Source organism: Lepidochelys kempii, chromosome 26, assembly GCF_965140265.1.
Source record: "Lepidochelys kempii isolate rLepKem1 chromosome 26, rLepKem1.hap2, whole genome shotgun sequence".
Taxonomy (NCBI): Eukaryota; Metazoa; Chordata; order Testudines; family Cheloniidae; genus Lepidochelys; species Lepidochelys kempii.
In genome coordinates this window covers 282122-305376 of record NC_133281.1, presented here as the reverse complement: position 1 = coordinate 305376, position 23255 = coordinate 282122, and the positions used below count along the sequence as shown (strand labels likewise).

The 23255-nt window shown below is 44.0% G+C and overlaps 1 protein-coding gene across 2 annotated transcripts in view; it reads left to right on the top strand.

Moving 5' to 3' along the window:
• AP3M2 (adaptor related protein complex 3 subunit mu 2) overlaps positions 1–23255 on the top strand; it is a 30288-nt gene that overhangs the window by 4588 nt on the left and 2445 nt on the right. The window contains exons 3-9 of one of the 2 annotated variants that reach the window (XM_073325049.1): positions 4588–4759; positions 5299–5436; positions 5748–5833; positions 6748–6881; positions 10991–11198; positions 12696–12840; positions 13346–13462. In XM_073325049.1, the coding sequence (XP_073181150.1) occupies positions 4588–4759; positions 5299–5436; positions 5748–5833; positions 6748–6881; positions 10991–11198; positions 12696–12840; positions 13346–13446 (984 nt within the window). In that variant the 3' untranslated portion in view covers positions 13447–13462. Of the gene's footprint in view, positions 1–4587; positions 4760–5298; positions 5437–5747; positions 5834–6747; positions 6882–10990; positions 11199–12695; positions 12841–13345; positions 15119–23255 lie in introns of those variants that run through there. The other variant, XM_073325048.1, reaches the window with a different exon arrangement.

Sequence of the window (23255 nt, the reverse complement as noted above, 5' to 3'; positions counted from 1 at the left end):
CAAGCTTGATCTCTTTCAAGTCCAAAGCCTGCCTCTGAGAACGTCCTGTCACCTGACATGTAGAACTGGGGACTGTTAGCTCAAACACACTAGCTGATATCAACTTTGGAGATTCACAGCAGAGCATGGATGATGCTTCACCTAGTCAGTCCTCAGCCATTTCCGGCTTAATACAGTAAATCAAAGTGAACTTGAATTTCACCTGCAAACAAATAGACATTTAAGATCATATAAAACAAATTTCCAAAATAACCCTAACATGATAATTAACAACTCTGGGGTTTGCAGGGTCTTCTGCAGGGTGGGAAAGGGTATTAGATAGTGCTGAGAGTTAACTCAGTAGCCTTTCACCTTTGCAGATCTAGGACTTAAATCCTGCCTTGGATCCTAAAGGAGCTGACTTTGTCAGTTTCTTTGTAACTGAATATTTTTTCTTTTTCACCAGGACATTCTATTTTATCGATTATAGTGGCAGTGAAGTAATGAGTATGGAGGACTGAAACATACAGAAGTTCTGAAAGATTGTGATATTATGGTTATATTTAATTTTTTTTTTAAAAAAGCAAAAGGGAGAAAAAAAGGAACTCTGTTAAGTTACCAGTAATTTGCTTCCTCTTTTGTCTGTGTCCCATAATTGTCACTCTGCTCGTGAGAAGACCAGGACTGGATCAGCAGCGAGGTGATTCCCAGTCAAGATGCAGTTGCACTCATAACTAGAAAAACAAGACATCAGGATCAACTTATATTTGCAAGGGTTATGGCATTGTATGGGCTGTACCATACATTTATCCCAAAGTGGAGCTGCTTCCTGTGGGATTTTTTTGAATCTAATTTTGTTCTGATTGGACTTTTCTCCCTCAGAAGGAATTTGGACGACTAACTGTATTTCTTTCAGATAATTGAGTGTTATCTTTGGATTTGGTTTCTCTGAGTTTCCTGTACTGAATTTAAAGTACAAATCTTGTTTCACAGAAAGATGAGTCATGTTAGAGTTGCCTCAGAGAGTTGTTAATATTCAGAGTACAGTAGTAGTGGGATCCTCGGGCAATCTGGGGAAGGAAGGCAGACATCATGTTCTGCCTGCAAAGCTCTGAATCCTGTGGTCAGGATTTGAGGTGTCCCATGACCAGAGTTACAGCAGCAGAGAGAAAATAGGAGCCTTTAGTCAGACTTCTTTATCATGTATGTTTTGCTTCTGAGCACTATAGTCAGACACGTGAATTCAGACTTGGGAGGTGTGGGTGAGGAATGGGAATAGAAATTAGGTAGATTCAGGGATCAGACTGGTAGGTGGAGCATGAAACTTGATGGTACTCTTCCAAGCCTTTCCCAGAGGAGATAAATTGGAGAGGGCTTGGAGAAGAGCCATGAGAAAGATTAAAAGATAAGAAAATATGTCTTATATTTAGGGTGACCAGATGTCCCTTTTTTATAGGGACAGTCCCATTTTTTGGGACTTTTTCTTATATAGGCGCCTATTACCCCTCACCCCATCCCGTTTTTTCACAGTTGCTATATGGTCACCCTACTTATAATAATGATAGAGTCAGAGAGCTCAGTCTACTTAGGTTAACAAAGAAAAGATTACGGATGACTTGATTACAGTTTATAAGTATTTTCCTGGGGAACAAATATTAGATAATAGGCTCTTTAGTCTATCGGAGAAAGGTACAATATAATCCAATGGCTGGAAATTGAAGCTAGACAAATTCAGACGGGAAATAAGGTGTACATTTTTAACAGCGTAATTCACCATTGGAACAATTTACCAAGGATAGTGGTGGATTCTCCCTCACTGACCATTTTTAAATCAAGATTTGATGTTTATCTAAAAGATCTGCTATGGGAATTATTTTGGGGAAGTTCTTATGGCCTGTGTTGTGCAGGAGGTCAGACTGCTTGATCATGGCCGTCCCTTCTGGCCTTGGAGTCTATGAGTTGCTATTTACAGTAGATTGTGCAGGTTATTCAGAATATGATTGCTCATGCTTGTTGGGCTTGTGCTTGGCTTCCCCTCAGACAGAGAATGCACCCATGGGTTCTGCTAGGTTCTTCATGTTTGGCTTCCCATTCATGAGGCTCATGTGCCTCGGGAGGCTGCTTGAGCTTGGCTGTCTTCTGGGGGCTCTGCTAGGGATCTCTCTTCTTTGGACTTGGCTCCTTCTTGGTTGTGGGGGCTGGAGAGAAGTGGCAGTATTGTTCAGGCTTGCTCACAGCAGTGCCAAAATGAGCAGTCACTCTCAGTACATTATTCAGATGGTCATGCTATGATTCTCTCTCCCCTCCCCACCCTTCTTCCTTACAGGCTTTGATGAGCAGTGAAATAGTTAATATTTCAAGTATCAAAGTTATCATTGGCTGGCTGAGTTATTGCCTATTCAGATGAATGAGGCAGTTCACACATCTCAAGGGTACCTCAGTCTACACAGCCTGCAGCAGCACCGTCCAACCCAGGTTGAGAGACTTGCACTGGACTTGTACTGCCTACTAAAAATAGCTGTGTTGACAGCACATTGAGGCTGGGCTGTGAAGACCACTACCCTCCCTAAGCTTCAGAGCCCAAGCTCCAGCCTGAGCTACAATGCCTACAACATCTGTTTTTAGCACAGTAGTGCCAAGCCCCTGTCTGACAACCTGGGTTGGGAGGCTGGCTGACACAGATTGTGTAAGCATGTTCAGAGCTATTGCACTAGTTACTCAGATTGCATTTTCAAGACTGTCTCAACAACCATAGTAGCTGGACACTGAATTTTTTTTTTTTTAAGTGAAAACTTAGAATCTGGAGAATGAGAAAAGAACAAGAAAGAGGTGCAGATGCACTTCACTGCATACTAGCTGTATAAGAGCCCTGGATAGACACACACACCACCAGGGCAAATATATTGTCACAATATTTTCACATTTTGTAGTACCTTTCATTACAAAGTATCCCAGAGTGCTTCACAAACTTCACAGATGATAATACTTGTCATTTGCATCATCCTTTTGTGTTTAAAGCATTGCCAGTGTATAGATAAAATAAATATGCATGAGCATGTATAATGGCTTAACCCCTACTGATATGCAACCGTCTCTTGGATGGCACATGTTAGCTGCTTAACACCACACAGGTACTATGTGACAGTTGAGGATAGGAAAAGAAGAATCATCTCTTCAGTTGATATTTGTGGGTGGGGTAGAATTAGGTAGGCAGGATGTAGTTACATCAGAATTTGGGCAAAATAGCTTAGTAACACTCTTGCTTTTATGTAAAATGCACTGGATTTCTAATAAGCACGCATGATCAGGAGCTTGGTTTTACTGAAAGATGACTTCTTAAACCACGCACAGCCCCTAGCATCAAGCTGTGGCATTGATTTAGTGCTGAATGAAAGGGAACTGCTAAATCACCAACACTACTTCCTTGTTGGAGATCTCCCATCCCAGTTGCTAAACTGGTAAGATTTGATAGGCTTACAGCCTGATTTGTTATGCTCTGACCAGAAATTGTAATACTGTTAAATACGTGTGTGGGTGGGAAGTGAGAAACAGTGAAGGAAGCATAGCCAAGCTGTACCAACTGTCACTGAGAGTCCGAGAGACTGAAGCAGATGCTGAGCTGGGGATCTTCTATTATTCATGCTACAGGTTTCTCCTTTTACCCACTTCTCAAGATTGTGTGCTGGGTTTCTGCCCTTCAAAAGGAGAGAATTGCTTCTCAGGCTTTTCAACAGATTGTGGAATACCAGACTTTTGCTCTCAGGATCTAATGTTAGCAGACCATTCAAGTTACCTTGGGTTTTGTTGGCAGTATATCAGAATCGGAAAGGGCATTGGGGTGAAAAGACTGAGAGTAATGTGGGAGGGAGGCACTTTAGAAATGTCAGTTGGTGAATGCATTTCCCTGTAAAACACGACCAGGTAGAGACAAACAGCATCAAAATCAGTTTGCTGTAGTTTTCCAGCTCTCCCCTAGCCTTCCCCCATACTAGAGACGTTGTATAAATAACTTACAACTTTCTTTAAAAACTGAAGTGACTTACACCAGTATAATAATACTGTATGTGTTTTGCAGTGTGAGTAACAAAACTAAGTGGAATAGCTGTGCATCAAGAGGGGATTATTCCCCACAAGCAGTGGGACTGCAGAGTCCTGCAGGTGAAGATTAGGATGTTTGAGAAAAGCAGCATATCTAAGACCTAGTCTGCACTAAAAAGTTAGGTCAACCTAGCTATGTCGCTTAAGTGTGTGAAAAATCCACACTCCTGAGTGCCGTAGTTAATCTGACTTGACTCCCGGTGTAGACAGTGCTGGGTCAACAAAATAATTCTTCCATCGACCTAGCTACTGCCTCTGGAGAAGGTGGATTATGTACAGTGATGGGAGAACCCCTCCTGTTGGTGTAGGTAGTGTCTATACTGAAGAATAAAGTGGCACAACTACAGTGGTGCAGCTGTGCTGCTGTAGCATTTCAAGTGAAGACAAGCTCTAATACTTGGCTAATTATCAGACCCATTGGTCTCTCACTTTTAGCAGCATTAAAATTCACAGCTGTTCTTGTGAATATGCTTAGTGGGGAAGCTGGGTAATTGTGTCTGTTTCATACAGGATTATTTTGGTGTCTGCTCGGAGGTAGTGATCAAGGACAATGTTGTGGTGGTTTATGAGGTGCTGGAGGAGATGCTGGACAATGGATTCCCATTGGCTACTGAGTCCAATATCCTGAAGGAGCTGATAAAACCCCCCACCATTTTGCGAACTGTTGTCAATACCATTACAGGTATAGGGGAGTGAGGGGTGGGTAAGGGGTTGAGTCATTGTGATGATCCTTCTACTGAAGTGATTCCAAATGCTGGGGAGGGAGGAGGAGAAGTTGATAGTCTGACCAAATCCTCCTAACCTCTAGCGTAGCTGTTGCTGTAAGGGAGCCCATGTTAGCATATTGGCATTGGGGCAGTCCAGTTTCTAACATTAGAGATAGGATCTCCTTTTACCTAAAAAGTCATCTGCCCACAATGGATTGTCCAGCACTCTAGTCGGATCCATGAAATGACTTTATGGCCAGGGTTGGTTTCCTAAGTGGACTGTTCCTCCCCCTTTCAAATGAGGGGTTAGTGGGAGGGGTGGCAGGAGAGGTAACGCTTGGTGAATTCATACTGTGAGTCATTGGAGAGTGACTTTACTGGAGTGACTGTGCTCTTCTATAATGAGAGGGAGGACTTTAGGAACAAATCAATGTTCTATATGGGTGAGGTCGGGGGCTTTTTCTGGGGCTTTGCTAGCTGCTTCTGTTCATCCTGATCTCCTTAACTCTTCCAGGAAGCACTAATGTAGGTGACCAGCTCCCTACTGGACAGCTATCAGTGGTGCCATGGCGACGGACCGGTGTGAAATACACCAATAATGAGGCATATTTTGATGTGATTGAGGAGATAGATGCAATCATTGACAAATCAGGTATGAGCATTCCTTCCAGTTAAGGCTGAGATATCCTTCTCTGGGAGTGCCTAGAGGGAGAGGATGTGTATTTTTCTTAGAGGAGGGAGGAGTGTTGGAAGCTTTTAGAAACTGTTCTCATTCTGACCTTTTGACAGCTCAGATGTGCTGTTTAGTCTTACATTTCTGTAAAGTGTCAGTGGATTCAAGCTGTAAGACCTGAATAGGGTTTGAATAGGCTGTGTTGCAGTCTTCCCCACTTGTCCAGGATGAATTTCAATCAGGTCCACAGTTGCCTTCCATAACCTGTTTTGTTTTACTTCCTGTTATAGGTTCCACAATTACAGCTGAAATCCAAGGCGTGATTGATGCCTGTGTTAAATTGACTGGGATGCCAGACCTCACCCTCTCTTTCATGGTAAAGTTCAAGAAAAGGGGTGATAGGTCCTCTTGATACTGTATAGAAGAAGTGCAGTATTCTTTAATCAAATAGCCTTCACTGGGATCCTAGGTGCCACCAGCTGCTAGGGTGCAGGTCTAGCTATGACAGATTCCAGGTATTCCAAGTAGAGAAAGGAAGAAGGAATGCATATAATGAAAAATCTCTATAAACATCTACAGTTTTGAGTGTAGGGGTGGTGGTTGTTAGAAGTAACCTACAGCAGTTACTAACCTCTAAGATGTAGCATTGCCTAAGGCAGCTTTCTCCCAGGGCTCATCTGTAAGGAGTTCACATCAGGATAGTTGTTTGACATCACTAAGTAGATAGGCTTCTTATACACTAGGATAGAATTACCGCGATAGGTACTCCTATTACACAAATATTAAACAGCTTAACACAGCTACAGAACAGAATGGGAGACACAGTTGCCAACTTTCATGCAGTAAATAAGCACCCCGACTTTCACAATAAGCCAAAAATCAAGCTAATCCCATTTCAAAACAAGGCCAAAACAAGCCCTAAGAACCCCAACACTCTATGTGACTAGATCCCCCCCGGCATGCAGTCTCTGACTATGGTGGGCCCACTGTGCACCCCTGACTCTCTCCCCCCCTTGCCCCTGGTTGCCGGGAGCCGATCAAAAAAAAACAAGCAACACGTCAAAAACTAGCCTACAAGCAACTCACAAGCCAATTAAGCCAAAACCACATCCAATTTCTGTGTTTTTTTTTTTCATGGGTTTGGCATGTCTGATGGGAGACTGTATTGTGTGCTACATGGCAGGTGCTTGAGGTGAGACACGGGAAAGGAGCTAGAGGAAAGAGCATGGACAGATTCCTTTTCACAAATTTTGTTGGTTTCTTGGACTTCTTGACTCAGTCTTATTTCAGAATCCCCGGTTACTGGATGATGTCAGCTTCCATCCATGTGTGCGATTCAAGCGCTGGGAATCAGAGCGGATCCTCTCTTTCATCCCACCAGATGGAAATTTCCGATTGCTCTCCTATCATGTCAGTGCTCAGAAGTAAGTAGGGAATTTAGAACTGAGGGTTTTCAAAATCTGGACTTTTGTCCCTTCCTGCTCATTGCTCTAGAAAAGGATCACTTGCTTCCTTTGCTGAGTGAGAAACTGGGAAAACTAGTGCTATTTTTTAAATTTAAACTCTGTACTCTTTGAAGCAATAACCTTGCAATTTCAGTTCAGTTCTGCAAGCCAACTCTGTTCACATCCCAGTGGCGGGTGTGTAATCTACAGTTGGGACAAAGTAGGCCGTAGTGTCTGCTGTCTATTTTAGTTCATTACACTAACAAGGCTCCTTAAAATAAAGTAAAATAATTGCATAATGCAATTATGTTGGTGTCTGTTTTAATGTAGACACTGAAGCCATTTATTAGACTTGGTTGAGCAAAGTGCACCTTGAAATCTGCACAGTATAAAAAAGAGCAGAAATGATGGTTTCAGGCCGCAAACACATAGAATCATAGAATATCAGGGTTGGAAGGGACCTCAGGAGGTCATCTAGTCCAACCCCTTGCTCAAAGCAGGACCGATCCCCAATTAAATCATCCCAGCTAGGGCTTTGTCAAGCCTGACCTTAAAAACTTCTAAGGAAGGAGATTCCACCACCTCCCTAGGTAACGCATTCCAGTGTTTCACCACCCTCCTAGTGAAAAAGTTTTTCCTAATATCCAACCTAAATCTCCCCCACTGCAACTTGAGACCATTACTCCTTGTCCTGTCATCTGTTATCACTGAGAATAGTCTAGATCCATCCTCTTTGGATCCACCTTTCAGATAGTTAAAAGCAGCTATCAAATCCCCCCTCATTCTCCTCTTCCGTAGACTAAACAATCCCAGTTCCCTCAGCCTCTCCTCATAAGTCATGTGTTCCAGACCCCTAATCATTTTTGTTGCCCTTCGCTGGACTCTCTCCAATTTTTCCACATCCTTCTTGTAGTGTGGGGTCCAAAACTGGACACTGTACTCCAGATGACGCCTCACCAATGTCGAATAGAGGGGAGCGATCATGTCCCTCGATCTGCTGGCAATGCCCCTACTTATACATCCCAAAATGCCATTGGCCTTCTTGGCAACAAGGGCACACTGTTGACTCATATCCAGCTTCTCATCCACTATAACCCCTAGGTCCTTCTCTGCAGAACTGCTGCCTAGCCATTCGGTCCCTAGTCTGTAGCGGTGCATTGGATTCTTCTGTCCTAAGTGCAGGACTCTGCAGTTGTCCTTGTTGAACCTCATCAGATTTCTTTTGGCCCAATCCTCTAATTTGTCTAGGTCCTTCTGTATCCTATCCCTCCCCTCCAGCGTATCTACCACTCCTCCCAGTTTAGTGTCATCCGCAAACTTGCTGAGGGTGCAATCCACACCATCCTCCAGATCATTTATGAAGATATTGAACAAAGCCGGCCCCAGGACCGACCCTTGGGACACTCCGCTAGATACCGGCTGCCAACTAGACATGGAGCCATTGATCGCTACCCGTTGAGCCCGACAATCTAGCCAACTTTCTACCCACCTTATAGTGCATTCATCAAGCGCATACTTCTTTAACTTGCTGACAAGAATACTGTGGGAGACCGTGTCAAAAGCTTTGCTAAAGTCAAGGAACAACGCGTACACCGCTTTCCCCTCATCCACAGAGCCAGGTATCTTGTCATAGAAGGCAATTAGATTAGTCAGGCATGACTTGCCCTTGGTGAATCCATGCTGACTGTTCTTGATCACTTTCCTCTCCTCTAAGTGCTTCAGAATTGATTCCTTGAGGACCTGCTCCATGATTTTTCCAAGGACTGAGGTGAGGCTGACTGGCCTGTAGTTCCCAGGATCCTCCTCCTTCCCTTTTTTAAAGATGGGCACTACATTAGCCTTTTTCCAGTCGTCCAGGACTTCCCCTGATCGCCATGAGTTTTCAAAGATAATGGCCAATGGCTCCGCAATCACATCCGCCAACTCCTTTAGCACTCTCGGATGCAATGCATCCGGCCCCATAGACTTGTGCACGTCCAACTTTTCTAAATAGTCCCGAATTGCTTCTTTCTCCACAAAGGGCTGGTACCTCCTCCCCATGTTGTGCTGCCCAGTGCAGTAGTCTGGGAGCTGATCTTGTTCGTGAAGACAGAGGCAAAAAAAGTATTGAGTACATAAGCTTTTTCCACATCCTCTGTCACTAGGTTGCCACCCTCATTCAGTAAGGGGCCCACACTTTCCTTGACTTTCTTCTTGTTGCTAACATATCTGAAGAAACCCTTCTTGTTACTCTTAACATCTCTTGCTAGCTGCAACTCCAGGTGTGATTTAGCCTTCCTGATTTCATTCCTACATGCCCAAGCAATATTTATATACTCATCCCTGGTCATTTGTCCAATCTTCCACTTCTTGTAAGCTTCTTTTCTGTGTTTAAGATCAGCAAGGATTTCACTGTTAAGCCAAGCTGGTCGCCTGCCATATTTACTATTCTTTCTACACATCGGGATGGTTTGTCCCTGTAACCTCAATAAGGATTCTTTAAAATAAAGCCAGCTCTCCTGGACTCCTTTCCCCCTCATGTTATTGTCCCAGGGGATCTTGCCCATCAGTTTCCTGAGGGAGTCAAAGTCTGCTTTTCTGAAGTCCAGGGTCCGTATTCTGCTGCTCTCCTTTCCTCCTTGTGTCAGGATCCTGAACTCGACCATCTCATGGTCACTGCCTCCCAGGTTCCCATCCACTTTAGCTTCCCCTACTAATTCTTCCTGATTTGTGAGCAGCAGGTCAAGAAGAGCTCTGCCCCTAGTTGGTTCCTGCAGCACTTGCATCAGGAAATTGTCCCCTACCCTTTCCAAAAACTTCTTGGATTGTCTGTGCACCGCTGTATTGCTCTCCCAGCAGATATCAGGGTGATTGAAGTCTCCCATGAGAACCAGGGCGTGCGATCTAGTAGCTTCTGCGAGTTGCCGGAAGAAAGCCTCATCCCCCTGGTCTGGTGGTCTATAGCAGACTCCCACCACGACATCACCCTTGTTACTCACACTTCTAAACTTAATCCAGAGACTCTCAGGTTTTTCTGCAGTGTCATACTGCTCTCTTACATACAGTGCAACTCCCCCACCTTTTCTGCCCTGCCTGTCCTTCCTGAACAGCTTATATCCATCCATGACAGTACTCCAGTCATGTGAGTTATCCCACCAAGTCTCTGTTATTCCAATCACATCATAATTCCTTGACTGTGCCAGGACTTCCAGTTCTCCCTGCTTGTTTCCCAGGCTTTGTGCATTTGTGTATAGGCACTTGAGATAACCCGCTGATCACCCCTCTTTCTCAGTATGAGGCAGGAGCCCTCCCCTCTCACACGCTCCTGCTCGTGCTTCCTCCCGGTATCCCACTTACCTCAGGGCTTTGGTCTCCTTCCCCCGGTGAACCCATTTTAAAGCCCTCCTCACTAGGTTAGCCAGCCTGCTTGCGAAGATGCTCTTCCCTCTCTTTGTTAGGTGGAGCCCGTCTCTGCCTAGCACTCCTCCTTCTTGGAACACCATCCCATGGTCAAAGAATCCAAAGCCTTCTCTCCGACACCACCTGCGTAGCCATTCGTTGACTTCCACGATTCGACGGTCTCTACCCTGGCCTTTTCCTTCCACGGGGAGGATGGACGAGAACACCACTTGCGCTTCAGACTCCTTTATCCTTCTTCCCAGAGCTGCGTAGTCTGCAGTGATCCGCTCAAGGTCATTCTTGGCAGTATCATTGGTGCCCACACTTACACAGTCCAAGGCAGTGCTGCTGCCTTTGCTTAGAGCAACTTGCTGACATGGTTCCGTTCTGCAAGAAAATCCAGCATCCTTCACTCAACCCCCAAAGCATGTTCCAAACAATAATTAATGCTTGACACACCTGCAATGTGAGGAAGTGGAAAACTGTGATACAGAAAGATTGTGACCTACCAAAGGATATGGTTAACAGAGCTGAGATGGTATCCTGACTTCCTGGTCTGGGCTTTAGCTACCATACCACGCTCATTTCCTTCCTCCTTATGCAGAAGGAATGTCTTGTAGTGTGGGCTGTGCAGCGCCTGGGTGGTGGTGGTGGAATAGAACATGGTGAGGGGTAGGCTACAATAGCAGTAACTTGTCCTTTTGTTTCAGCTTGGTGGCAATTCCTGTCTATGTTAAACACAACATCAGTTTCCGTGACAGCAGCTCATTGGGACGCTTTGAGATCACAGTGGGACCCAAGCAGACTATGGGAAAGACTGTAGAGGGGGTGATGGTCACCAGCCAGATGCCAAAAGGGGTCTTGAACATGAGCCTCACCCCCTCACAGGGAATGCACACCTTTGATCCAGTTACAAAGGTGAGAAAAAAGGATGCAGTGGGACTTTTCTTATAGCCTGATGTACAAGGGTCACTCTCTTGGTAAGAACATAACATAAGATGAAAAGTCCATCTAGCCCGGTATCCTGTCTTCCGACAGTGGCCAAACTGCATAAACTGCTTTCTCTGGGTTTTGGCCTAAGATCTGGAGGGGAGCTCCTTGTCTCAAGAAATGTCTCCACTTGTTTGGCGCTGAGCATCACTCCTAGCAGAGCCTTCCCTACCTGGAGAGAGCCCCCTGCCCTGTACTGAGAGGAATTCTTATCTAGTGTGCCAAAACTAGTCGCTTCTGCCCATTGTGATGCAGACTGATCAGCTCAGGGCCCTGAGCAAATAGCCAACCCCCTCTGAATTGGGATGGGCAATATCATGGAAGTGGAGATGGGGATTATCTCCTGCAGTAAAACACCTGATTTTTGGTCACTCACTCCTGCATGGTGATGGGAACAGAAGTTACAAGGATTGTAATGACAGGTTTCAGAGTAACAGCCGTGTTAGTCTGTATTCGCAAAAAAAAGGGGAGTACTTGTGGTACCTTAGAGACTAACCAATTTATTTGAGCATAAGATGCATCCGATGAAGTGAGCTGTAGCTCACGAAAGCTTTTGCTCAAATAAATTGGTTAGTCTCTAAGGTGCCACAAGGATTGTAATGCTCCACAAGAAGGATTTATTGCTACATGGTCAGACTATGGGTCTGTGTAAAGGAATGTGCCTCTTGAACTGTGATTACAAAATTTCCTTGCCATAAGGTCTTATCAAAGGGGATATACTTATTTTTATTAGTTTGGTTTTTTTGGGTCCCTTTGCCCAGATTCCTTTACAGGGAACATTTGATGCCCCAGCTGGGTAAAAGTGAGGTGGAGTCTCACTGGCAGTGCCAATCTTGGCCACTGGGGGGCACGCTCCTTTAATCAGACCACAGTTTCACTATGCAGCATTAAATCCTCTTCATGGCTTGAATGTGAAGAACCAAATACTGGGATGGGCTGAAAGCATCTTTGCTTAAAACCTTCACTGGGATGGTCCTTTACAGGAGTGAGTCTCAACCAGTGGTACATGTACCCTGGGGGTACACAGGGGTCTTCGGGGTACATCAGCTCATCTACAGGCTACATTAAAAACCACTAGCAAAGTCAGTACAAACTAGAATTTCATAGGGATAATGACTTGTTCGTATTGCTCTATATAACATACACTGAAATGTAAGCACCATATTTATATTCCAATTGATTCATAATTATATAGTAAAAATGAGAAAGAAAGCAATTTTTCAGTAATAGTGTGCTGTGACACTTTTGTATTTTTATGTCTGATTTTGTAAGCAAGTCGTTTTTAAGTGAGATGAAATTTGGGGGTATGCAAGACAAATCAGACTCCCGAAAGGGGTACAATAGTCTGGAAAGGTTGAGCCACTGCTTTACAAGGTATCATCATTTCATCCATCTATCTTAATACCTTGTTTCTGTCCTTTGAAGTTGCTCTCATGGGATGTAGGGAAAATAAACCCCCAGAAGCTGCCGAGTCTGAAGGGAACTATGAGCCTTCAAGCTGGCACATCCAAACCTGATGAGAATCCCACCATCAACCTTCAGTTTAAAATTCAGCAGCTGGCTATCTCTGGTAAGTGGCTGTCAGCCTGGACCCTGGACAGTCCTGTTCTACTTCATGCACTGGGTGAACATATGTCTGACATGCAGAATGTGCTTCTGGATGCATATGGGGCCATGTGAGTGTCATAACTAGGTTCTTCATCTAAAATAGTCTCTGTAGTTGGACTACACACTGGTGTATGCTTAGGGGATTGTTCATACAGTCTCTCCTGATTGCTGTGCGAAACAGCCCATCTGTGTTTCCCTTATCTGTGCCCCCCTTAATTACTCTCCCCCTCTAGAGTTCTGTAAAGCATTTTAGGGATGTGTACAGCGCGTATGAACAATGCTGTTAACAAAGTTGAGGCAGGTGGTGACCAGCAGTCTATGTCCCTTTGCCTTCCTTCTGCTTTCCAGTATTGCCTGCACATTGTTTCTAGCTTTTGTGCTCTCTCAAGGCCTCTCCCCTCCATCTGTGGCAGTATTGCAGCTCTCCTCCAACCCTCAAAGTTTCACTGTCTTTTCATTTGTTTTAGGGCTGAAGGTAAATCGCCTGGACATGTATGGGGAGAAGTACAAACCGTTCAAGGGCATAAAATACATGACCAAGGCTGGCAAGTTCCAAGTCCGAACTTAGAGAGCCCAAGAGTGAGGCAAGAACCACAAGCATTTTCTCATTTCCTATGTACCCAGTTGTTGGATCCAGCCTCTGCCCGCTATCAACCCCCATGGGGCTGCCCCCTTGCTTTTTTCTAGTTCCTCCAGGGATGCCAGTACCCAGGTGGATTGGCAATGGCATATACAGGGAAGAACAGGACTGACCTGAAACCATCTCAACTTTAGCTGAGTCTTAAGTTCTCAAGTGGCGGCAAAGGAAAAATGTGAGAAATGTTCCAGTTCCTCGGGGATGTGGGTTCCGATATGTCAACTCAGTTCTTTCTACCTTTAACCTGCTTGGCAAAGGACACTCTGGAGGCCTTCTCCCCTTGTGAGCCCCGTACCATGCATTGCTAGGTTGGCTAGCATTTCTATGCAGATCGAACAAGGTTCAGTTAAAGAAGCTGGACTCAAAATTTAATGGTTTAGAATTTGCTCCTCTCCCTAACTGGCGATTCTTGTTAGAACTGGAAGGAGAGATAGGATTAGTCATGTGAGAAGAGGTCAGTTGGAATATTTCTTTGGAGAGGCAAAGGGAAATGGAGGCATCTCCTTTCCAGAAGTGGGAAGGAGGGAGCAGGAGCCTGTTCAGAAGGTTCACAAGGGGAGCAGGGAGGAAGTTGGAAGAGTGAATCTGGTTATCTCTTGCTACACAGAGCTCTCTTGATCATTACATAACTTGAGCCTCTGAGGAGAGACTGGAAATTCCCAACTAAACCTAGCCTTATGCCCTGCCAAGAGCTGACTGGAGCAGGGATTACCTTGTGATGTCTGAAGGATGGGGGTATCTGAACATGCTTACTGTCGTGAGACCCTGCTTCTCTTCTCTATTCAGTATTTTGGGGGGTGGGGGAGTGTTCTCTTGGTTCCCTTGTTGGGGGAGGTGGGACAGTTGTATATATAATTATTTAAGCATCTGTGTGAAGTGACGTATGATGGCAACCCTAATGGCTGCTAAATGAAGAGGATAGGCTCTGTCCTGGCAAAGCGTAGGGGAGAGCGATGCCTCTCTCCTTATCTGTAACAATGGCTATGGTGGTTCTGTTGCTCACTGATGTGTTTGTTTAAGGTCCCATGTCCTAGTATGTTTATGATGTTCCTGGCTGTTATACTTGATTCCACTCCCTGCCTTGTTTTGCTACTGTGCCGATAGACTTTAGCCTCTTTTGTCATTCCTCTGGGGTCATCTGTCCTATGAGAGACTATGCCGCATTTGTTCCCATTCCAGCCTGTGCTGCATCTCTCTGCACAGAGTAATGTATACATGGACAGTGTGCATATTGCTCCATGTTGCCCATGATGTGCTCTTCAGCCACTGAATGCCATATGTGCTCTTCTGGGGTAACAGAACTTACCTGTGGTCTACTGGGCATATGACTACATAACCCAGAAAGCTTCCTTGGCTGTGCAGTCAAGCACACATAACCTGTGTGTATGTGACCAAGAGGAGTGACACCCACTGTGGGATAACATGCATTTTGCTCTGATCTGTGTGTGATGTATGTTTGTAATGGGTGATTGTTACCTCATTTTGGAATTAGATTCCTGTGCAGCTAATATGAATGCTACTGCAGGGTGGCCTAGGATCTGAGCATGCTCAGTGCAAATGTAACAGTTCTTCCAGGGTATCAATAAAAGTCAATTTTACCCGTTGTGTGTGTTCAGTGTTCTGTCTGGGGTTCAAAAGGGATGCAGAAGGTATGCATGGTTGAAGTTAGATCATGCTAACTGGATCTTAGGTGATTGGGACCCCAGTGAGATGATCAGTGTATCAATAATCTGAATTATTCCCAAATCAGCAAGTTACCATGCTGAAATTAATTGATTTATTGGGATTACTATTTCTAATGGCACCCAAAGATGTGCTGTGCACCTACCAAAACGGAAGACATGATACCTCCATTATAAAAGACAGGATGTGGCTGATAGCTTATTCTCAGTGCGGCTCCAGATCTTATTCACCTTCCTTGGTCTAAGATATCTTGAATTTGGTGACCTCGCTACAAAAACGCTATCAGATGGGTCTTTTGCAGGCTGCCTGGACTGTCCAGGTATCCTGCAAAAGATATATATTTAATATGTTTTTTGGAGAGAGCTGAGTGTGCTTCCCAAAATGATGAAGGAATGGAAAGGAGTTCTGTAGGTTTCTTGTCTGGCTATGTTCCTGTTGAAATAATTACTTTAATGCGGTTGGGATTTCATTGTATTGTATGGTAAATGATTTTTTAGGATGTCTAGAGCCTTGCATAGGCATTTTTTTGTTGTTCTTAATCTAAATAAATAAATACCTGCATGGGGAGCTTACAAGCTAATATAGAATATAGGGACAAACAAGGCACCAAGTAGAGGGGTGGGAAACATTAATGAGGTTACTCTGATGGCTAGGAAGTGACATGTTGGAGGAAAGGAAGGTGGGGCTTTAGAAGGACTTGGGGTGTATTTTAATTAGAATAAATGTCTAGCTGGCAAACTTTTGGCAGGCATTGGGGCTGGAAGTTCTTGAGGAGTTTGAATGAGATACGGGTCTTGGCTGTGAAGGGTGAGCCATACATCAGAGGCAATAGCAGAGTGGTAAGAAAGTTCAAAGGAGAAGGAGAACAAATGGCATTGAGGCTAGCATCGATAATGAGGCATGGGAGTGATGCAATGAGAAATAAGGTCTGTTAAGTGCTAGAGGGTACAGTAATGGAAGATTTTGAAGGTGAGATAAATGAAGTTGAATAGGATGTGATCAGTGACAGGTCAGGGAAATGCTCTTGCCAATGGTAGGTTGTCTTTTAATCAACTAAAGATGGCACCATGGGCTTCAAGGAGACTGGAGAGGAGGTACGCAAGGTAAGAGAAGGGTCAGAATGAGAGTGCTACGTATAGAAGTTGAATCTTAGAGCTGTTGTGGAGGAATAAGTGGTAGTATTTGTACACAATCGAGTGAGGGAAAGGAAGGTGTCAAGGTTCCCCCTCTCTCCTCAGGCTACAGGCCTGAGTGACAGACAGTGGAGGAGGCACGGATTTTTGGAAGAAAGATGAGGAGTTCACTCTCTTGTCCTTATTAAACTGACCACGAGCCATCCAAGAGATGTAACAGGCTGATATGCTGGATTGAATGGAAGGATTTGTTAAAGTCCGAAGGGACCACTGTGATAATCTAGTCTGACTGCCTGTGTAATAAGTGATAGAACCTCCCAAAAATAATTCCTAGAGCAGATCTTTGGTTAAAAAAGTTGCCAGTGATGGAGAATCCACCATGACCCTTGGTGAATTGTTCTAAGGGTTAATTACCATCACTGTTAAAAATTTATGCCTTATTTCTAGTCTGAATTTGTCTACAATCCAGCCATGGGATTGTGTTATACCTTTTTCTGCTAGATTGAAGAGCCCATTATCAGATCTTTGTTCCTCATGTAGGGACTTATAAACTGTGATCAAGTTGCCCCTTAATCTTCTCTTTGTTGAGCTAAATAGTTCGAGCTTCTCGATTCTATCACATAAGGCATGTTTTCTTATCATTTAATCATTTTCATGGGTCTTCTCTGAACCCTTTCCAATTTTATCAACATCCTTCAACTATGAACACAAGAATTTGACAGCTGTAGTCACACCAAACACAGAAATAAAATAACCTCTCTACTCCTACTGCAGATTCCCCTATGTATTTATCAAGGATCATACTAACTCTTTTAACCACAGTTGCCCTGGGAGCTTTTGTTTAGCTGATTATCCACCACAACCTGCAAATCCTTTTCAAGTCAGTATTTCCTAGGATAGAGTCCCCCATCTTGTAAGTATGGCCTACATTCTTTGTTCCTAGATGTATACATTTACATTTAGCTGTATTAAAACACACATTGTTTGCTAGCTCCCAGCTTACCAGATGATCCAGATCACTCTGTCACAATGACCTCTCCCCTTCATTATTTACCATGTCCCCAGTTTCTGTTTCCTCTGCAAACTTTATCAGTGATGATTTTATGTTTTCTTCCAGGTCATTGATTAAAATGTTAAATAGCATAGGCCCAAGAGTCAATCCCTGTGGAATCCCACACCTGCTTGATGATGATTCCCTTTTTACAATTACATTTTGAGACTTATCAACAAGCTTTTAATCTATTTAATGTGTGCCATGTTAATTCTGTATCATTCTAGTTTTAATAAAATGTCGTTCAATACCAAATCAAAACCTTACAGAAATAAAAATGTATTACATCAACAGTATTGCCTGTATCAACCAAATTTGTAATCTTATCAAAAAAGATATCAAGTTAGATTGACAAGATCTATTTTCCATAAACCCATGTTGGCTGGCATTAATTATATATTGCCCTCCTTTAATTCTGTATTAATCGCGTCTCATATCAGCCGCTCCATTATCTTTCCAGGCCAGGAGTGGTTGTGCGTTGTCAGCATAGAGATGGTTGCCAAAGCTGGCTTGAGGTCCTTCATTAGTATCCTTAGTGAAACTTGCATCATTGCCTCTGCCCCTGGGCTGTCTCAGGATAATCCTCCAGTGAGTAACTTGTCAAACATAGAGTTGGAAATGTATATGATGCCAAACCCTTTATCTGAGGCTTCCACCTGCTTTCTGCGATTTGCATCTCTCTGGGGTTCCGTTGTATTTCTTTCCTGTGCCAAGTAGGGGTCCTAACTCAAATAATGAACTGTTTTTTACTGAATATAACATGAGGCCAAAGTTACTGTCCTATACACACTGCTCATGTCTTGCACTGGAATTGTATAGTATGTTTTCACATCTGCTGGAGGCTGATAGACTTGCACGTGCCAAGAGAACTGAGGCCCAGCAGGCTTGGAGATGATTTTGGGGGTTGCTTTTTACAGGGAATTCACCTCACCCAAGGCCAGAATGGAAGGGATGGGCCTGTCTGAACACACTAATCTCAGAATGCCATCCATTCTCTAGGCCTCTGTCTTTGGTGGAAGAGCATGGTGGTGGATCACCACAGTTTTTTTTCAAAGCTGTGATATATCACTAACCAACAGAAATGTTTTCTAACGTACTCACCTTGACTAAATCAGGAAAGCTGGCCTTGTGAGTAAGGCAGGGGATTGGGTCCTGGGGGAGCTGAGATCAGTCCCCAGCTCTGTCACAGACTCCCTATGTGGCCTTGAGCAAATCACTTAATATCTCTGTCTCAGTTGAAAGAAAAGGAGTACTTGTGGCACCTTAGAGACTAACCAATTTATTTGAGCATGAGCTTTCGTGAGCTACAGCTCACTTCATCGGATGCATACCGTGGAAACTGCAGCAGACTTTATATATACACAGAGAATATGAAACAATACCTCCTCCCACCCCACTGTCCTGCTGGTAATAACTTATCTAAAGTGATCATCAGGTGGGCCATTTCCAGCACAAATCCAGGTTTTCTTACCCTCCACCCCCCCACACAAATTCACTCTCCTGCTGGTGATAGCCCATCCAAAGTGACAACTCTTTACACAATGTGCATGATAATCAAGTTGGGCTATTTCCTGCACAAATCCAGGTTTTCTCACATCCCCCCACCCCCATACACACACAAACTCACTCTCCTGCTGGTAATAGCTCATTCAAACTGACCACTCTCCAAGTTTAAATCCAAGTTAAACCAGAACATCTGGGGGGGGGGGTAGGAAAAAACAAGAGGAAACAGGCTACCTTGCATAATGACTTAGCCACTCCCAGTCTCTATTTAAGCCTAAATTAATAGTATCCAATTTGCAAATGAATTCCAATTCAGCAGTTTCTCCCTGGAGTCTGGATTTGAAGTTTTTTTGTTTTAAGATAGCGACCTTCATGTCTGTGATTGCGTGACCAGAGAGATTGAAGTGTTCTCCGACTGGTTTATGAATGTTATAATTCTTGACATCTGATTTGTGTCCATTTATTCTTTTACGTAGAGACTGTCCAGTTTGACCAATGTACATGGCAGAGGGGCATTGCTGGCACATGATGGCATATATCACATTGGTGGATGTGCAGGTGAACGAGCCTCTGATAGTGTGGCTGATGTTATTAGGCCCTGTGATGGTGTCCCCTGAATAGATATGTGGGCACAATTGGCAACGGGCTTTGTTGCAAGGATAAGTTCCTGGGTTAGTGGTTCTGTTGTGTGGTATGTGGTTGTTGGTGAGTATTTGCTTCAGGTTGCGGGGCTGTCTGTAGGCAAGGACTGGCCTGTCTCCCAAGATTTGTGAGAGTGTTGGGTCATCCTTTAGGATAGGTTGTAGATCCTTAATAATGCGTTGGAGGGGTTTTAGTTGGGGGCTGAAGGTGACGGCTAGTGGCGTTCTGTTATTTTCTTTGTTAGGCCTGTCCTGTAGTAGGTAACTTCTGGGAACTCTTCTGGCTCTATCAATCTGTTTCTTTACTTCTGCAGGTGGGTATTGTAGTTGTAAGAAAGCTTGACAGAGATCTTGTAGGTGTTTGTCTCTGTCTGAGGGGTTGGAGCAAATGCGGTTGTATCGCAGAGCTTGGCTGTAGACGATGGATCGTGTGGTGTGGTCAGGGTGAAAGCTGGAGGCATGCAGGTAGGAATAGCGGTCAGTAGGTTTCCGGTATAGGGTGGTGTTTATGTGACCATTGTTTATTAGCACTGTAGTGTCCAGGAAGTGGATCTCTTGTGTGGATCTCCAGCTAGAAACTGCTGAATTGGAATTCATTTGCAAATTGGATACCATTAATTTAGGCTTAAATAGAGACTGGGAGTGACTAAGTCATTATGCAAGGTAGCCTGTTTCCTCTTGTTTTTTCCTACCCCCCACCCCAGATGTTCTGGTTTAACTTGGATTTAAACTTGGAGAGTGGTCAGTTTGAATGAGCTATTACCAGCAGGAGAGTGAGTTTGTGTGTGTATGGGGGTGGGGGGGATGTGAGAGAACCTGGATTTGTGCAGGAAATAGCCCAACTTGATTATCATGCACATTGTGTAAAGAGTTGTCACTTTGGATGGGCTATCACCAGCAGGAGAGTGAATTTGTGTGTGGGGGGGTGGAGGGTGAGAAAACCTGGATTTGTGCTGGAAATGGCCCACCTGATGATCACTTTAGATAAGCTATTACCAGCAGGACAGTGGGGTGGGAGGAGGTATTGTTTCATATTCTCTGTGTATATATAAAGTCTGCTGCAGTTTCCACGGTATGCATCCGATGAAGTGAGCTGTAGCTCACGAAAGCTCATGCTCAAATAAATTGGTTAGTCTCTAAGGTGCCACAAGTACTCCTTTTCTTTTTGCGAATACAGACTAACACGGCTGTTACTCTGAAACCTGTCTCAGTTGAGACTTCTGTAAAACAGGGATAATATTTTCTCCTACCCTTGTCTCTCATGTATTTGGGTCATAAACTCTTCTGGCAGGGACTGTCTCCATGTGAATGTACAGCATTTAGCACAATGAGACCCTGATCTTGGGCCATCTATGCATTGCTATAATGCAAATAAATAATCGTGTAAGTTTTATCGGTGGTTTTGGTATATGGTATCAGGGTTTAGCCTATGTTGTTTCCTGTCAAGAGATGTTCCTTGAAATTATCTCAACCTCTTCAACATTTAAATGGTAGGCTGTACTAGAAACCAAAGATCCGGTCCAGGGGCAGCCTGTGCTCCATCACATCAGATGACAATTGAAGGAAATGTTAGTTTAAAAAATACTTTCTGACAAATACAACAGGCTTCTTACAAGCTACGGCTGCTGTGTCTCAAGACTCAGGTTTGGTGTCTGGGAAGGAATATTTGTCTTCCTTACTGTTAGCAGATTTTGTTACAGAGATCTATAAACTTGCACCCCAGCATTCAAGGAAAGAAAACTTCACCCCAGAGCCCTGCTAAACCTCTTGGGAACAAGATGCTTCTCTTTTTTTTTTTTGTAGTAAGTCTGTTAAAGTATCTCTCTTTGATTATCTCTGCTGTTTCGTTTCGATTAAATCTCTAAAGTCTTCCATATTCTCATCACTGTAGGCTGTGAACCTTGCTAAAAATGCACTGGAACCTGACCAGGACTTTGCAAACAACCCTGGTGCTCAAGCCTGCTCCGCTGCTGAGTCAGCGACCTCTGCACTGAGGCATTGTCTCTATAGTCTGTGGTTTCCGTAACCCAGTCTGAGAGAGGCTGCTGTCTTTTCACTTTGCATTTTCAAACCAGGAGGCCAAACTGCTCTGGTTAATTAAATTTAAAATGATTCCTGTTTGAACATGCCCGGGCAGCCCCAATGGGATGCAGCCAAATTCCTCCCTTTGTTTGCCCTGAAACTATTATTTTTCAAATAGTAATATTGCATGATTATCCAGAGTAAGCCTCTCTGTGACGAGAGGAAAGTTGTGTGTATCTTAGGAATTTGGATACATAAGGATCTAAAATCAAAATCTCTGACTCAGGCACATGTGTTCAGGACAGGCTTAATGGCTGTTGGGGGCTATTATACCTTCTCAGTAGTAACTCTGACTAAACTGTTCCAGCAAATTTCATTGAGAACTACTTGACCCAGGGAAAAGTCAAACAACTCTGTTTCTGGAAAAGGAGCTGCCCTTAACAGTTCTGGCATTAAGCACAGGTACAACAAAGGCCACTCTATGCTGCATCCTATCTCTCCTCCCTATGCATCCTGCAGTCAGTGGGACTGAGAGCACATCCTGGTGAAACGTGACCAGAAACACCCAAACATTACTGTAGAGGGCTTGCCACGCCAGTGAGTACTGAGTAGCAGGAGACAATACTAGTGAGTGGCAAATGCCATACGTGTATATAGCTCTTGACAGTGATAAGAAAAGTCTGTGCCCTGAAGGGCTTATGAGCCAAGAGCTTGACCCTGCCAGCCTTGCTCATGCTGAGTACTGTTTTACTCTGAGAGCAATCCCATTGATTTCTGTGGGATTGCTTGAGGAGTGTGATACTAATCAATGTGACAGGTTTCAGAGTAGCAGCCGTGTTGGTCTGTATCCTCAAAAAGAAAAGGAGTACTTGTGGCACCTTAGAAACTAACACATTTATTTGAGCATAAGCTTTCGTGAGCTACAGTTGCATCCGATGAAGTGAGCTGTAGCTCACGAAAGCTTATGCTCAAATAAATGTGTTGGTCTCTAAGGTGCCACAAGTCCTCCTTTTCTTTAATCGATGTGAGTAAGGGTGGCAGAACTGAGTGGTATGATAAGAAAAGCTGTAGAAAAATTATATATGTGCAAGAGGTAAGTGTGACATAATGCATTGTGGATGGTTTAGATTACAGGTTTCTTTGGTGTAATGGCTTAACTGTCAGGGGTGACATTTGGGAGTGAAAGGGGAGGGGTAAAAAGAGTGTGAATTTTTAGGAGGGTCTTCAGTGACATTCCTGAGTATATAGGGCAGGGAGGCTATTCCAGGCATCAAGGGTGATGTACAAAAGGCTTACAGGTTTTTTTTCTGCTGACAGCTCCATCCTTACCTATTTGACCTTTTTCTTGTCTAAGTGTTCAGCTGTCTGTCAGAAGGGAAGCAAATGGAAGAGTAGCTAGTGTATAAACAAGCATAGAATCATAAAAATGCAGGAGTGGAAGGAATCTTGATAGGTCATCTAGTCCAGTCCCATGCACTGAGGCAGGGTTAAGTATTATCTAGGCCATCCCTGACAGGTGTTTGTCTAACCTGTTCTTAAAAACCTCCTGTGATGGAGATTCTACAACCTCCTTAGGTAATTTCTTCCAGTGCTTAATTATCCTACAGTCAGAAAGTTTTTCCTAATGTCTAACCTAAATCTCCCTTGCTGCAACTTAAACCCATTAGTGTATGCCTTGTCCTGTGTGTGTTCATACATTTTGGACTT